The sequence below is a fragment of the Oryctolagus cuniculus genome, chromosome 13 (assembly GCF_051225735.1).
Source record: "Oryctolagus cuniculus isolate XC-2025 breed Fujian yellow rabbit chromosome 13, ASM5122573v1, whole genome shotgun sequence".
NCBI lineage: Eukaryota > Metazoa > Chordata > Mammalia > Lagomorpha > Leporidae > Oryctolagus > Oryctolagus cuniculus.
This window is the reverse complement of record NC_142879.1, coordinates 13968403-13985634: the sequence shown is the minus strand read 5'-3', so window position 1 is coordinate 13985634 and position 17232 is coordinate 13968403. Positions and strand designations below refer to the sequence as shown.

Genomic DNA, 17232 nt, shown 5'->3' with positions numbered 1-17232 from the left:
CTACAGTGCTATCCCCCACACTAGCTTTCTATATTGCTTTAATTTTTATTTTCAGTAAAGGACCAGAAATCGGAAGTATCTGATTGGGAATGAAAATAAAACACTACTGAATTTATCTTACATTTGTCTTTTCAAAAGCCTTATTCATGGATTAGGAATCCTTGTTTATAGTAAGCAAATAATACTTTAAATATTTACCTTCCAAATTTACTGCTTTGATAAAAATTTGTATATTGTTATTATACAATAACAAGATCTCTTATTAAATAAGAGCTCAAAAGGCTGGCACCACAGCTCAATAGGCTAATGCTCCGCCTGCGAAGCCAGCACACTGGGTTCTAGTCCCGGTCGGGGTGCCGGATTCTTTTTTTTTTTTCTGTAAGAACAATGGCTTTATTTAAAAATATATTTTCTTTGTAACACAAGAAAGGACGAATGGTGCCTGCGTGCCTCCCTCCCGAGCTTGGGGTTGAGCTGGGTAGGTCATAGCTGGGCGGAGCCCCCTTTGTGCTGCTCCAGCCACTGGTCTAGCGTCTGGGCCTTGGGGTTCAGTCTCAGGGTCAGCTCTATGTCGTGGTCAGGTTTCAGGGCATAGAAACGGAACATGTTGGCCAGGTCCTGGGCTCCAGGGAACCCAAGCTTCTCGTAGTCCTCAGGAGTGGTCTTGGCATCCCGCACCACCTTGCCGGTGTGCTTTGTGAGCAGGCCCGCGAACTCCTCTGCCGTGTGCCTGCAGGTACTGAGTCCGATGTTCCGGCCCACGTACTCTTCTAGGTTTTTCAGCAGGCTGAGCACTACAGGACCCAGGTCACTCAGCCATGCCATCCATGGGCGCGTTCCCCAAAGGCAGGCTCAACAAGTAGCTCTTTCCATCCGGGGCTTTCTGGGGCAGAAAGTAGGAGAGGAAGTTCTCAAAATAGCAGGGTAGCCGCACGCTGGTCATGGGAACGCCTATGTCCTGGAAATACTCCTCGACCTCCCCTTTGCCGTCAAAGTGGCCAGCTGCCAGCCTCCCTGCCGTCAGCTTTCTGATGTTCTCCAGGCCGCTGTACACCACGTAGTGCAGGCCCAGGCGCTTGGCCAGATCGGCCAGCAGCTTTCCCTGCTTGACCTCCTGCTCCTGGCTGCAGTTCTCCCAGTAGTTGGTGACGATGAAGGCGGCATGAGCCCCGGCCAGGGCCCGCACCATGCTCGTCTCGTCATTCTGGTCCCCCTGCATTACTTCCGCACCTCGCTCCTTCGCGGCCTTCTGCTCAGGGTCCCGGGTCACCACTCGAACCCTGAACGTCCCATCTTCCAGGAGCATGCGGGCCACTGAGCCCGCCCCCCCCCCCCCCCCCCCGTGGCATCTGACGACAGAACAGCTCTCTGCTGTGGCCCCGGTAGGCAGTGGAGGATGTCCCAAGTGCTTTGGCCCTGCACTCTCATTGGAGACCAAGGGAAGCACCTGGCTCCTGGCTTCAGATCAGCATGGTGCGCCGGCCGCAGCACGCTGGCCGCAGTGGCCATTGGAGGGTGAACCAACGGCAAAGGAAGACCTTTCTCTCTGTCTCTCTCTCACTGTCCACGCTGCCTGTCCAAAAAAAAAAAAAAAAATATAAGAGATCAACTACATTTCATGTTTCTTTCTTTCATATTTATGTGGTTTCCAGATAGTTGGCATGATAGCTTTTTTATAAATGAAGACACGGAGTTTCCGTGTATCATTGGGAGGCCCTGGAAGAAGAGAGGCACAGTGTATCTCAGCCACTCCTGGTGCGGATGCTTCCATCAGCAGCTCTCCTCCTTTCACTCATAAAGGCAACACCTATGGCTAAGTCAGATTGAATATCTGGAAAGTAATCAACAAAGAACAGAAAATTCAGCCTTTTTGCAAAGAACCATGTCCCCTGCCCCCAACCAGATCTCTTTTGTTTATTCTTTTGCAGTAATTCTGAAAAGTTTCTACAAAGCTGTTTCAAGATGTAGTCAAAATCTAACAGTTTAGGCCTAATTAAATTAAATCCCATTGGAAATTTGGATGCATATGATTATAACAAATTTTTGAGTGCTGAAGTATAAAACTTATTTAGTGAAAGTATATGAGTTGTTTTCTACTGTCTGATTAAACCAGTGGATGATATCTTCATGTACTCACTTGTTCTTTGTTTGTTAAAAACAAAAAAATACACAATACAGAAAAAAAAGGTAGAGTAAGGGATGTGGGAAAGTCAGGTACATGCTTCAAACAGTAAGGGGAAACTGTAAGGCCTATGTAACACCAGCAGTGTTGTAGTTTTAAGAAATAGATGTAAAACACAAACGTTTTCTCAAATGGTAACTATAATGCTGAGGTTGTTTTTTAAGAGTATTTTGAATAGCATTATTTATGGGAAGGGACTTGTCTATATTTCTGTTTGATGATTTGTTTATGTCACTATTAGCTTTTTATTAATTTTTCTATATTATACTTTTTGCTTAATATTTCACGAAGACTCCATCATATACTTCTGTTTTTTGAGATTCAAATATTAAACACCCATCATTTTGGGGGCCGGCACTGTGGCGCAGTGGCCTGCAGCACTGGTACCCATATGGGCACTCATTCGAGTTCCAGCTGCTCCACTTCCAATCCAGCCCCCTGCTAATGTGCCTGGGATAGAGATGGTGGATGGCCCACATGGGAGACCTGGAGGGAGATCCTGGCTCCTGGTTTCAGATCAGCTCAGCTCCAGCTGTTGTGGTCATTTTAGGAGTGAACCAGCGGATGGAAGACCTCTCTCTCTCTGTGTCTCTACCTCTCTCTGTAACTCTTTTAAATAAATAAAATTAAATCCTAAACAAATCCATCATTTTGTTAGAACTGCCATGTAAACATATGTATATGTTTTTAAATTGAACACAGTTATCTACAGCACATTGATATCTGAGGATTTTTAGATGATCTATAATGTATTTCCCTTTTGTTGGGAAAGGTGTGCATTTTTGTATGTGAGCCTAAAATCATTTAATATTGCCATCATCAATGTGTTATACATTCTTCTTCTATAAGATGTTTTAAAGGACTTAATTTATATGGAAATTTTTATTTCTTTTTTTGAAGGTTTTTATTTAATGGAAACAAATTTCATATGTACAGCTTTTAAGAATATAGTGTTTCTTCCCCCCATTCCTGCCCTCCCATTCCCATTCCCACTCCCATCCCACCTCCTACTCCCTCTCCTATTCCATTTTTCATTAAGATTCGTCTTTAACTGACTTTATTTACAGAAGACAAACTCTATACTAAGTAGGGATTTCAATTATTTGTACCCACACAGACACACAAAGTATAAAGTACTATTTGAAGATGGGTTTTACCGTTAATTCTCATAGTACACCTCATTAAGACAGAGATCCAACATGGGGAGCAAGTGCACAGTGACTTTTGTTGTTGATTTAACAATTGACACTCTTATTTATTACATCAGTGATCACCCAAGGCTCTTGACATGAGCTGCCAAGGCTACAGAAACCTTTTGAGTCCACAAACTCCATTGGTTTTTAGACAGGGCTATATGCCAAGTGTAAGTTCTCTCTTCCCTTCAGGGAAAAGTACATCTGTCTTTGATGACCCCTTCTATCCACTGTGTCTCACTCACAGAGATCTTTCATGCAGAACCATTTTTGGCACTATGTCTTGGCTTTCCATACCTGAAATGCTCTCATGGTATTTTCAGACAGATCTGAATGCCTTAGGGGCTGATTCTGAGAGCAGAGTGCTGTTTAAGGCATTTGTCATTCTATGAGTCTGCTGTGTGGACTGCTTCCCATATTGGAACTTTCTCTCCTTTGTAATTAAAAAAAATTTTTTTTTTATTTACTTGAAAGTCAGAGTTACACAGAGAGAGAAGGAGAGGCAGAGAAGTCTTCCATCTGCTGGTTCACTCCCAAATTGGCTGCAACAGCTAGAACTGCGCCCATCTAAAGCCAGGAGCCAGGAGCGTCTTCTGGGTCTTGCACATAGGTGCAGGGGCCCAAGGACTTGGGCCATCTTCTACTGCTTTCCCAGGCCATAGCATAGAGCTGGATAGGAAGTGGAGCAGCTGGGTCTCGAACCGGCACCCAAATGGGATGGTGGCACTGCAGGTGGTGGCTTTACCCACTATGCCGCAGTGCCAGCCCCAGTAATTCTATCTATTGTTATTACCAGGAACGTGGTCTTATTTATATGTTCCTTTGACTTATCGTCCTATCTATATGTTCATTTCCATACTTAATATGATCACTTTATCACATAAGATGGGATTAGTGCCATCCAGCTAAGTGGGATTTGGAGTCCCATGGCAAGTTTACAGCTTCACCCTTAGGGGTAAGTCTGTAGGAATGTCTGCCAATCTGTACATCTCCTTCCTCTCATTTCCATTCTTATTTTTAACACGGATCTAATTCAAATGACTTAATACATCTATGATTAATTCTATGTTAAGTAAGGTGTTCATCCAATGGTATTAAGTAGAGAAAAAAAAGAAAATTAACCAATCAATAAAATGAAATAACTGTTCCTTGACAGTCAAGGCAAGGCTGTTCAAGTAATTGCTTCTCAGTGTCAGTTTCACTTCTACAGGTTTCCTTTAAGGTGCTTTGTTAGTTGTCACAGATCAGGGAGAAGATATGATATTTGTCCCTTTGGGACTGGCTTATTTCACTCAGCATGATGCTTTCCAGATTCATCCATTTAGCTGTAATGACCAGATTTTTGTCTTTTTTAGCCGCTGTGTAGTATTCCATACAGTACGTATCCCATAGTTTCTTTATCCAGGCTTCTGTTGATGGGCATTTAGATTGATTCCATGTCTTGACTATTGTGAATTGAGCTGCAATAAGCATGCAGTTTGAGATGACTCTTTTATTTGCTAAATTCATTTCCTTTGGGTAAATTCCAGGGAGTAGGATGGCTGGGTCATATGGCAGGGCTAGATTCAAATTTCTGAGGTATCTTCAAACTGTCTTGCATAGTGGCTTTACCAGTTTGCATTCCCACCAACAGTGGATTAGGGTACCTTTTTCCCCACATCCTCGCCAGCACTTGTTGTTTGTCGATTTTTGTATGAAAGCCATTCTAACTGGGGTGAGGTGAAACCTCATTGTGGTTTTGATTTGCATTTCCCTGATTGCTAGTGATCCTGAACATTTTTTCATGAGTCTGGTGGCCATTTGGATTTCCTTTTTTGAGAAATGTTTAAGTCCTTTGCCCACTTCTCTACTGGCTTGTTTGCTATTGTTGAGATTTTTTGATCACTTTATACCTTCTGGTTATTAATCCTTTATCAGTTGCATGGTTTGCAAATGACTTCTCCCATTCTGTTGGTTGCCTCTTTACTTTCCTGTTTCTTTTGCTGTACAGAACCTTCTCAATTTGATTTAATACCACTGTTAATCTTTGATTTTATTGCCTGTGCCTATGGGGTCTTTTCCAGAAACTCTGTGCCTAGGCCGATGTCTTGCAGGGTTTCCACGAGACTCTCGAGCAAGTTGATGGCATTGGGTTGTAGATTTAGGTCTTTAATCCATTTCGAATGGATTTTTGTGTAAGGTGTAAGGTAGGTGTCTTGCTTCATTATTCTGCATGTGGAAATCCAGTTTTCCCAGCACCATTTGTTGAAGAGACTGTCCTTGCTCCAGGGAATGGTTTTATCTCCTTTGTCAAATATAAGTTGGTTTTTGGAGCTGACACTGTGGTTCAGTGGGTTAAAACCCTGACCTGAAGTGCCGGCATCCCATATGGGTGCCAATTCTAGTCTGGGCTGCTCCTCTTCTGATGCAGCTTGCTGCTATGGCCTGGGAAAACAGTGGGAGATGGCCCAAGTCCTTGGGCCCCTGCACCCAAGTGGGAGACCTGGAAGAAGCTCCTGGCTCCTGGTTTTGGATTGGTGCAGCTCTGGCTGTTGCAGCCATCTGGGGAGTGAACCAGTGGCTGGAAGACCTCTCTCTGTCTCTACCTCTCTCTGAAACTCTTTCAAATAAATAAATTTATATATATATATATATGTGTGTGTGTGTGTGTGTGTGTGTGTGTATACATACACCTATAGGTATATATATAGGTTGTGGATGATTGGATTGATTCCTGGCATTTTTACTCTGTTCCTTTGGTCTGTCCATCTGTTTTTGTACCAGTACCAGTCTGTTTTGATTATAATTGCTTTGTAGTATGTTTTGAAATCTGGTATTGTTATGCCTCCAGCTTTATTTTTGTTGTACAATATTGTTGTAGCCATCCGAGGCCTCTTGTGTTTCTAAATTTTGGCATAATTTTTTCTAGATCTGAGAAGTTGTTTTTGGTATTTTAATTGATATAACATTGAATCTGTAAATTATTTTTGGGAGAATGAACATTTTGATGATATTGATTCTTCCGATCCATGAACATGGAAGTTTCTTCCATTTTTTTATGTCTTCTGTTTCTTTCTTTAGAGTTTTGTAATTCTCATCATAGAGATCTTTGACCTCCTTGGTTAAATTTATTCCAAGATTTTTAATTTTTTTTGTAGCTATTGTGAATAGGATTGATCTTAGAAGTTATTTCTCAGCCATGGCATTGTCTGTGTGAACCAATTCTGTTATGTTTTGTGTGTTGATTTTATATCCTGCTATTTTCCAAAGTCTTTTATGAGTTTCGGTAGTCTGCTAGTAGAGTCTTTTGGTTCCCCTATGTGTATAATCATATCATCTGCAAATATGGGTAGTTTGATTTCATCCTTACTGATCTGAATCCCTTTTCTTTTTCATGCCTCATGGCTCTGGCTAAAAGTTCCAGGACTATACTGAATAGCAATGGAGAGTGGGCATCCTTTTCTGGTTGTAGATCTCAGTAAGAATGCTTCCACTTTTTCCCCATTCAATACACTATAGCCATGGGTTTGTCATAAATTGCCTTAATTATGTTGAGGAATGTTCTTTCTAGACAAAAAATGCTTAGAGTTTTCATCATGAAAGGATGTTTATCAGATACTTTCTCTGCATCTGTTGAGATAATCATATGGTTTTTGTTCTTTGATTTGTTAATGTGATGTATCACATTGATTGATTTGTGAATGTTGAACCATCCCTGCATACCAGGAATAATTCCCACTTGGTCTGGGTAAATGATCTTCCTGATGTGCTGCTGAATTCAATTGGCCAGAATTTTGTTGAGGATTTTTGTGTCTGTGTTCATCAGTAAAATTGGTCTATAGTTTTCTTTCTCTGTTGCATCTTTTCCAGATTTAGGGATTAAGGTGATGTTGACTTCAAAGAAGGAATTTGAGAGGATTCCCTCCCTTTCAGTTGTTTTAAATAGCTTGAGAAGAACTGGAGTTAGTTCTTCTTTAGATGTTAGAATTCAGCAGTGAAGCCATATAGTCTTGGGTTTTTCTTTGTTGGGAGGGCTTTTATTACTGACTGAATTTTTGTCTCGGTTATGGGTCTGTTTCTGTGTCTTCATGGTTCAGTTTAGGTAGGTTGTATGTATCCAGGAATCTATCAATTTCTTCTCAGTTTCCCAGTTTGTTGGCGTACAGCTCTTTGTAGTGATTTCTGATGATTCTTTTTATTTCTGTAGTGTCTGATGTTACAGTTCCTTTTTCATCTCTAATTTTATTGATTTGGGTCTTCTCTCCTTTTTTTGGTTAGTTGGGCCAATAGTGTGTCAATTTTGTTTATTTTTTCAAAAAACCAGCTCTTGGTTTTGCTAATCTTCTGTATTTTTTTGTTTCGATTTTGTTGATTTCTTCTCTAATTTTAATGATTTCTTTCCTCCTACCGATTTTGGGTTTAGTTTGCTGTTTTTCTTCTAGGTCTTTGATGTACATAGACAATTCATTTATTTGGTGCCTTTGCAGTTTCTTGATGTAGGCACCAATTGCTATAAACATTTCTCTTAACATTGCTTTTGCTGTATCCCACAAATTTTGGTATGTTGTATTGTCATCTTCGTTTTTTTCCACAAATTTTTTGATTTCTCTTTTAATTTCTTCTATGATCCTCTGTTCATTCAGTAACATGTTGTTTATTCTCCATGTGTTTGCATATGATGTAGGAATTCTTCAATTGTTGAATTCCAGCTTCATTGCATTGTGGTCTGATTTGATGCATGGTATGACTTCAATTTTTTTTGAAGTGCTAAGACTTGCTTTATGGTCTTGTATGTGGTCAGTCCTAGAGAAAATTCCATGTACCAGAGGGAAATATGTGTACTCTTTTTCTGTAGGGTGGAAGGTTATGCAGATATCTGCTAGGTCTATTTGGTCTATGGTGTTGATTAACTCTGTTGTTTCCTTACTGATTTTCTGTTTTGTTGATCTGTCTATTGCTGAGAGTGGGGTTGAAGTCTCCCATCACTATTGTATTTGGATCTATCTCTCCCTTTAAATTCTTTAACATTTCTTTTCAATAGCTAGGTGCCCTGTGGTTTGGTGCATATTCATTTATAATGATCACATCTTCCTGATGAATTGATCCTTTGATCATTATATAGTTTCCTTATTTGTCTCTCTTGAATGGTTTTTGTGTTGAAGTCTATTTTGTCTGATATTAGGATGGCCACACCAGCTCTTTTTTGGTTTCTGTTAGCATGGATTATCTCTTTCCATCGTTTCACTTTCAGACTGTGAGCATTTTTGTTGGTAAGATGTGTTTCTTATAGGCAGCAAATAGGTGTTGTTTTTTTTAATCCATTTAGCCAGTCTGTGTCTTTTAACTGGGGAGCTGAGACCATTTACATTTAGTGTTACTATTGTTAAGTACTGACTTTGCCCTGCCATGTTTCTGTAAGTAGTTTGTTTTGGATTTTATTTGTTCTTTTGCTGGGTAATTATCTACTTTTCCAGTGATGTTCCTGTTTCTGTGTTTGTGTGTAGCACATGTTTGAGCATGTTTCCTAGGGCTAGGCATATACTTACCAATTCTTTCAATTTCTGTTTGCCCTGGAAGATCTTTATTTCTCCTTCATTCATAAATGAGAGTTTTGCAGGGCACGGTAATCTTGTTGACAGTTTTTTTCTCTTAGGACTTGCAGTATGTCTCACCATTCTCTCCTTGCCTTTAGGGTTTGTGATTAGAAGTCTGGTTGAGATTAATCGGATTTCCTCTGAATGTGATTTGGCGTTTCTCTTAGGATCTTTTCTTTATGTGTTACTGAGGAGAGTTGCCGCTATGTGTCGAAGTGAGGTTCTTTTCCTTGGGAGTTCTGTGTGCCTCCTGAACTTGGATGTCTTTTTCTTTCTCCAGAAGAGGGAAGTTCTCTGCTATCATTTTGTTAATAAGGCTTTGTAATCCTTTCTCTGTTTCAATGCCTTCTGGAATTCCTATTATCTGTATGTTGATAGAATCTTGCAGATCTCCAACTATGTTTTTCATTTTCCTGTTTTCTTCCTCTTATGCTTGGTCTAACTGTGTTATTTCCAGAAATTTGTCTTCTAGTTCTGATATTCGTTCTGTCTCATTTATTCTGTTTTTGAGGCAGTCCACTGTATTTTTTTATTTGCTCTATTGAATTCTTCATACCTATAATTTCATTCTGATTTCTCTTCAACATTTCAATTTCTTGGCAGCACTTTTCATTTAGGTGATAAGTGTGTTTCTGATTGCTTATAAGTAATCTGATGATTAACTTTCTGAATTCTTTTTCTGGCATATCTTCAATCCCTGCTTCTTCTGCTTCTGTTACTGAAGAGCTGATGTCATGTTCCATTCTGGGGCTAATACTACCTTCCTTAGTCTTATTAAAAATTTTCCCCTTGTTTTTCTGCATTTCCAATACCTTTTATCTTTAATATGTGTCTTGGTGCTTGTGGCAAGAGTCCCCTCTGCTATGAGCTGCATGTGTCGGTGTGTTGCCAGTGGAAATACGTAGCCCCGCCTCTGGAAGTCCTGCTCACTTCTGAATGGTGATGGAGCAGATATGAGAGCTCTGGTGTGCTAAGCCCCACCTACTTGAGGTGGGCTTTGGTGTGTGAAACCATCGTACAGGTCGTGTGGTGGTGAGGGGAAATTACTCTGAAATGTTGCGATCCTTGTTTCTGGTTGGGGGTGTGTGGTGAAGTGGCCCCACAATTGATGGGCGTGTGCACGGAAGGTAAATCCAGTAGCATCGTGTTTGCATTCGAGATGGAAACAGTATGGCTTCTCCCAGCCGACTGCAGGTCCACTGGGGTGAGGGGGAGATGTGAATGGGCAGGGGTATGCTTGAGTTCTCTGTCTTTTCCTCTACTCTTCCCTCTTGGAATTTCACAGTTCGCCGGCTCTCCTGCTCACTTCTAATTGCAGCTCCGTGGACTCACCTGGTCCGCCCCAGGAGGGGCAGAGCATGGCGTCAGTCGCCCCGTTGGGCTTCTCCACCGCACCTCTGCTGTGTCTCAGTGACTCTGTTCCTTCTGTGTGGTCCTGCTCAGTCTCTGCCGGACTCCTGGGCTTCTCCCCTCGAAACTCTCACAGCTCTGTCACCAGCCCATATCCCCTTTCCTTATTAGCTATCTGTTTTCCCCGTGAGACTCAGAACATCTTGTTGCTATACTGCCATCTTGGCTCCTCCCCTTTATTTCTTAATAAGTAAAAAAGTTTACTTGCAGAAAACATGCTTTATTTTCAACTTAAGGAAAATATTTGAAAAAATTGTTGCAAGTAAAAATAAAAGAGGAACCAGCTCATGCTAAAATGTTGCTAGGTATATATTGAGTTTTAGAATTAAAACATTTGATAGGGCCTGGTGCAGTGGTATAGTGGGTAAAGCCTCCTCCTGCAGTGCCAGCATCCCATATGGGTGCTGGTTTGAGACCGGCTGCTTCACTTCTGATCCAGCTCTCTGCTATGGCCTGGGAAAGCAGTGGAAGATGGCCCAAGTCCTTGGGCCCCTGCACCTACTTGGGAGCCCCAGAAGAAGCTCCTGGCTCCTGGCTTTGGATTGGCCCAGCTCCTGCTGTTGCAGCCATCTGGGGAGTGAACCAGTGGATACATGATCTCTCTCTCTCTCTCTGCCTCTCTGTAACTCTGCCTTTCAAATAAATAAATATATCTTTAAAAAAATTAAAACATTTGAAATTATGCATCCTTGAATTTTATGTTATGACAAAAACCACATGGAATTGCATAAATAGTGGAATAGCTCTTTTGAAAGCATAACTCTTTATTTTGATCCACTGTATCCTTTCCTTGTAGTGGAGTTCATACCCTGTCATCTTGATGGTAACTGGTGTGGAAGTTTTATCTTGGACTTTCCAAAAGTGTTTTCAGAAGTAATATTAATCTAATAAAACTATCCCTTTAGAATAGATTTGAAGTATTCAGAAGTTCATTTTTAACAATTAAAAAATACATACATGACCAAAATATTTACTAATGCTAATTAAAACTAATAACTTTGTTTTATTATCCCAGGTAGAAGAGAATTAATGTGAAAAGTAATGAAAATAAAAAAACTGGTGTTAATATTTGTGAAACAATGTTGTTATATATATGACTATATAGTTAGATATTAAATTTAAAGTGCTGCACTTTAGTCTTGTTTTGCAAGTTAAAATAGATTTGAGTATATATTTACTGTATTTACAGTTTTTTTAAAATTAGAACCTATGGTTTTTGCAAGTGTAGTTAGAATTGAAAATTAAGTATTCAGAATCTTAAAATATAAGATATATAAATAAAAAAGTGAAAGAAATAATGTTGATATTTAAATAGCCTGATCAAGTTATCCATTTCACTTGTCCCTGATTTTAAGGTCATTAAATCCATTAAAAGATAAAAATATTAAATTTGATAAAAGAAGTGAACCTTACAGACTGTCAGTGTTTAAGGAAAAATTTGAAAATCATGGTCATGACAATTTCAAGAGTGCTTTAACAAGAGTGTTGCTTGTGTTCCTGTGCCTCTGTTTAATGATCTGTGTCAATTATTTACAGATCCTGTGATATTGTGGAAATTCCCAGAGGACTTTGGAGACCAGGTTGGAACCACATAATTAAAAAACATTTAAAATTGGAGTATAATGATGATTACTACTATTAGTGCTACTACTATTACTACATCTGAGTAGTTACAGTTATTTTCTCTTGATCAACTCTGAGGAACAAAAGGGCATGTGTGAGATCTTTTAAAGTTCCCAAGTAAATTAATACTGAAGTTGTTCTTATATTGAAACTATTAGAGATTGGATGGTTATAGTTTCATATAGAATATGTATTTGGAAATTTTAAAAAATTTATGCATCAAGGAAACTTGACAATACTAAATCTTTACTGAATTCACTGTTATTCCTATCTATGTAGAAGTAAATATAACTGTAATATGTGAATGATTTACATTTAGAAACTGAATTGTCAACATTTTCTTATTTTTAAATAATTCTTATGTATGAATATTTTCTTAAAAACATAGTGTCAGAGACTACAGGTTGAATTTATTATTTTTTTATTTTAAACTACAGTATTCTATGAGTGCTTAAAATTTTGAATGATAAAAATGATGAAATATTTTAAAAAATCATATTATAAATTTATCATTTTGAAATAGAAATATAGTTAAGTTTTGATAGAAATACTTCTACTGTTCATTTAAAGGAACAGGATAAAATTTCTCATTTAAAATTATGCTATAGATGTTTACAGATAAACAACTTTTTTTTAAAGATTTATTTATTTATTTGAAAGATAGTATTACAGAGAGGCAGAGAGAGAGAGAGGGAAAGAGAGAGAGAGAGAGAAAGGAAGGGAGGGAGGGGGAAGGAGAGAGAGAGAGAAAGAGAGAAATATCCTCCATTCACTGGTTCACTTCCCAAATGACCACAACAGCTGGAGCTGAGCTGATCTGAAGCCAGGAGCCAGGAGCTTCTTCTGGGTCTCCCACAGGGGTGCAGGGGCCCAAGGACTTAGGCCATTTTTCACTGCTTTCTCAGGCCATAGCAGAGAGCTGGATTGAAAGTGGAGCAGCTGAGTTTTGAACCAGTGCCCATGTGGAATGCCAGCACTGCAGGAGGTGGCTTTACCTGCTATACCACAGTGCCAGCCCAGGAACATTCTTACAATTTACAAAAATTAAAATTGATAAAAGCATGGAGTTAAAGCAGTTTATTCATATATATATTTTAATTTATTTATATATATACAAATAGAGCTATAGGATTTTTGATTATATGTGAAAGAATAATTTTTTGCATGTGAAAGTAAATCTGAAAAAATTAGAATGTCCACTGAAAAGTTAGTTAAATGAGCATGGTTGATATCAGTTAGTTCTAGTATAACTTTGACCATGGTTTCACATGAAAAAAGGGTAAGTACTCTTAATTTGTTTTTAGTTTGTTGGAGAAAGGATAGATTTATAAATAGCTTTAGCACATAAAAGAAGTCTCAACAGTGAAGACATGATTTAGAAACAAGAAGCTTAGCCTTATGTTCCCAAGGGTTGTACAGTTACATTTAGAACCTTGCTCTCTCATTCTACTGTTTTGAAATATTATTCTTTTCTTAATCTTCTCAACTACTTGTTTACTAGTGGCCCATGCACAAACCTGTCACCTTTCAGGTCTTTTTGTTTTTAATTTCTACCTTAGAAGCTGCTCCTGAGAATTTTTAAATGTGGAGATTCCAAATTGTGGTTTCACATTAAGAGTGATAATGTACTTGTCCGGTGTGGCTATAACAAGATTTTTCAGTGAGAACAACTATTGCTGTTTCTCTTTGTGATGCATAAAATGGTGCTTGGAATTTTTTTTAGTTGGGCCTGAATTGTTGCTCTGTTTCTGAAATTCGTGGGATCAGAGGAACATCAATGAGCCCTCACATACTTCATGAAATATGAAAGCACTTAACCCCTTACTGGTGATGAACATTCATAACCTTTAGGATTCTAGGTCATGGCAGCTCTTACAGTCTTTTTGAAGGATAGAGCTGAAAGGAACTTCAGATACCCTTTTGTCTAACTACTTCACTTTATATCTGAAGATACTATGCTTTGCATACCAAGGGCTTTGAAGAATCATTTTGTGATACTCTGTGGTAGATTCACTGCAGACCTCTGAGATATATTAAAGTATCAGTTTTTTTTAATATGAAATAAAATGTGATCTTATTTGACATATCCGACTTTAAAAATAGCTATGAAAATCGTTCAAGTTCCCTCAATTCCGACAGACTTGCTTCCTTGGTTTACTGACTAACATCTTTGTGTTAATAAAATGGTATGGTCTTATCTGTGGCACCATCTTAGGCTCTGGCCCTTTCGCTATTTTGTACAATAAGCTTCATTCTTAACCCAGCCTGGCTTACTAGAGGTCAGGTGAACAAATGGCCCAACCACAGGTGTCAGCTCCACGCCCACCATAAGGGGATTTGCTGCTCCCACTTCCTCACCTCTGCAAAGCTGTGTAAGACCTGTTCTCCCAGTCCAGACTGCACCGGGGAGGCAGCCTATCGGGTTTCCCCACCCAACAATAAATCTTCTCCCTTACTCCAGCGTTTGGTGTGTTTTGTGGTGACATTTCACTTTGCCTATAATATGGAAGATTTTCTCACCTCTATGGTAATCCTCAATTTTAATATTCACAGTTTTATATTTTCTTAGGATGCAAAACTCTCCGTCCTTCTCAAACTTCTAAAGCTCTTTCTTATGGAAAATTATTCAACATTTTTGAAGTTATAAAAATAGAACTGATCACCTTTTCCACTCTCCCTCATGTCCCAAACATAAACCTATTCAATCTCTTTTCTCTGCTTTACACACATACTCTTTTCCATTCCTAATGTAACCAACTCTTTTATATACTTGCTTCTCAGTGAACTACTAATTCCCTTGTCTCCCATTTCGACAGCAACCAATCAATACTGAAATGTCACCCACGAGAGTCTATCTTCGTGACATACTGATTTTGTTATATCTCATTCTCAAGTCCATTAGAAGGACCAACTCTTCCACAAAGCAAACTTGCCAAAATTCAACCCCATTTAGTTTGTAGTTTCATCTGCTACTTCTTCACATATAAAACCCTCCACTGTTATCAAAAAAGAAAAAAAAGCCAAGAACTAATGAAATGTGATATAGGTTGTTCTGTTGGTCTTTCATTTGCAAAAGAAGGAAACATATAATAAACCAGTACCTATAATGTGGGTTATTATTGCCTCCACCAAACATATCATACACCAGTACCTGACATGGACCAAAAATCCTGTGTGGTAGTTCTACCTAAGGGATAATGGGTTCATATTACTGAATGCCTTTGGATTTAATGATATACTGCTTTTCAATGTAAAGATACTGATAGAAAAAATATGATAATTTGGGGGCGGGACAGCTAAAATGTGAAGAGTTTGGTACAGAATTCCAAACAGAAAGAACAATACAGCTTACGGCTTTTGAGTGAGACAAATGTCCTTTCAGATCTTACTTCTGCTTCTTATAAGTAGTGTTAGTTCAAGTAAATGTCTTACGTAAGCCTCGGCTTGGGGATGATACCATCTCCCAGCAGTCTTGGAAAGATATGAAAATAAGGCCGGCGCCGTGGCTCACTAGGCTAATCCTCCGCCTTGCGGCGCCGGCACACCGGGTTCTAGTCCCGGTCGGGGCGCCAGATTCTGTCCCGGTTGCCCCTCTTCCAGGCCAGCTCTCTGCTGTGGCCAGGGAGTGCAGTGGAGGATGGCCCAAGTGCTTGGGCCCTGCACCCCATGGGAGAGCACCTGGCTCCTGCCATCGGAGGTGCAGCGGCCATTGGAGGGTGAACCAATGGCAAAGGAAGACCTTTCTCTCTGTCTCTCACTGTCCACTCTGCCTGTCAAAAAAAAAAAAAAAAATGAAAATAAAATGAGTCACATATAAAGTGGCTGGTATGATGTCCAGCCTATGGTAAGAGTTAAATAGTTGTGTTTTGTTGTTGTTGTTTTTTTTTTTTTTTTTTTTTTTTTTTTTTTTTTTTGACTACTATTACTGAAACAGTCAGATCCACTGAGAAGGCTGGTTAGGGAGTAGGCAGTTGGAGGAAAGGTATGAAACACAAGGGTGAGAAATATACACAGAGCACCTGTAGCTCTTCCTGGTCTTTAATTTCCAAGAATATAAATGATTCCAGAGGTTATAAAAAAAAACCCTCCAGGAACTTCTGTTTTAGGTCAAACTATTCTTTTTCTTTGAAATACAAAGTATATATATTGCTATTTTTTTCTGACACCATTGCCGTTAGTAGTCTTAAACACTTATTCTTTCTTTCTTTTTTTTTTTTGACAGGCAGAGTGGACAGTGAGAGAGAGAGACAGAGAGAAAGGTCTTCCTTTGCCGTTGGTTCACCCTCCAATGGCTGCCACGGCTGGCGCACTGCGGCCTGCGCACCGCGCTGATCCGATGGCAGGAGCCAGGTGCTTCTCCTGGTCTCCCATGGGATGCAGGGCCCAAGTACTTGGGCCATCCTCCACTGCACTCCTGGGCCACAGCAGAGAGCTGGCCTGGAAGAGGGGCAACTGGGAAAGAATCTGGTGCCCCGACCGGGACTCGAACCCGGTGTGCCGGCGCCGCCAGGTAGAGGATTAGCCTAGTGAGCCGCGGCGCCGGCCTAGAGTATTCTTTCTATTATTACAACAAAATACCTACCTGAGACAAACTACTTATGTAGAAGAGACAGGTTTATTTAACACATGGTTTTGGAGGCAGAAGGTTCAAAGGTCATGGTGGAAGCTTTGGCAGAGTCTCCACCGTAGCTGACAGAGCACACGCGGAGGGCACAGGAAGAGCTGCAAGGCAAGGAGAGAGTGGTGGGCCCAGACTCAGGCCTTTGCAGCTTTGAGAACTACCTCCAAGGACATGTCCCCAGTGACCTAATCACCTCCCATAAGACCTACCTGAAGGTAGGTCTTTTTGAAAAAGGTTCCTCCACCTTTTAGTAGCACCACCCTGGGAACAAGCCTTTAAGACAGGGGCCTTTGAGGGTCACTCAGCATCCAAACCATAGCACTGTTTGTAGTACTTCTAACTCTGATAAGAAAATACTGAAAAGCAAAACAGTTCATCTCTGAGGTGTGAAAACCAAGGGCTTTGAGTCATGCACAAGCAGTTTTACAGATTACCAGACCTTGTGAACACAGATTACACTGCTTTGTGTAGTTGCACACATTGCTTTTATGTCTGCAAAATAGGAAAAATGACCACATTTGTTAACATGACTCAAAAGTATACTCTTTTTATAGCATACAAAAATAATAAAAAGCATATGAACTTAAATTTTGTTTAGTAATCAATATTCTAGTGTTCTGTCATAGAAAT

At 39.8% G+C, this 17232-nt stretch overlaps 1 protein-coding gene and 1 pseudogene across 19 annotated transcripts in view; one reads left to right on the top strand and one right to left on the bottom strand.

The window, feature by feature from the left end:
• Window positions 1-17232, top strand: part of DENND1B (DENN domain containing 1B) — a 303159-nt gene that overhangs the window by 93794 nt on the left and 192133 nt on the right. For 15 of the 18 annotated variants that reach the window (XM_070055062.2, XM_070055061.2, XM_051820442.3 and 12 more), the window contains one exon: window positions 11895-11938. The exons of the other annotated variants lie outside the window; for them this stretch is intronic. In XM_070055062.2, coding sequence (XP_069911163.2) covers window positions 11895-11938 — 44 coding nt within the window. The remainder of the gene's footprint in view (window positions 1-11894; window positions 11939-17232) is intronic. 18 annotated transcript variants of the gene reach the window in all.
• LOC108178142 (nmrA-like family domain-containing protein 1 pseudogene) lies at window positions 365-4135 on the bottom strand (annotated as a pseudogene). Its single transcript, XR_016219493.1, has one exon. The product of XR_016219493.1 is annotated as a nmrA-like family domain-containing protein 1 pseudogene (transcript).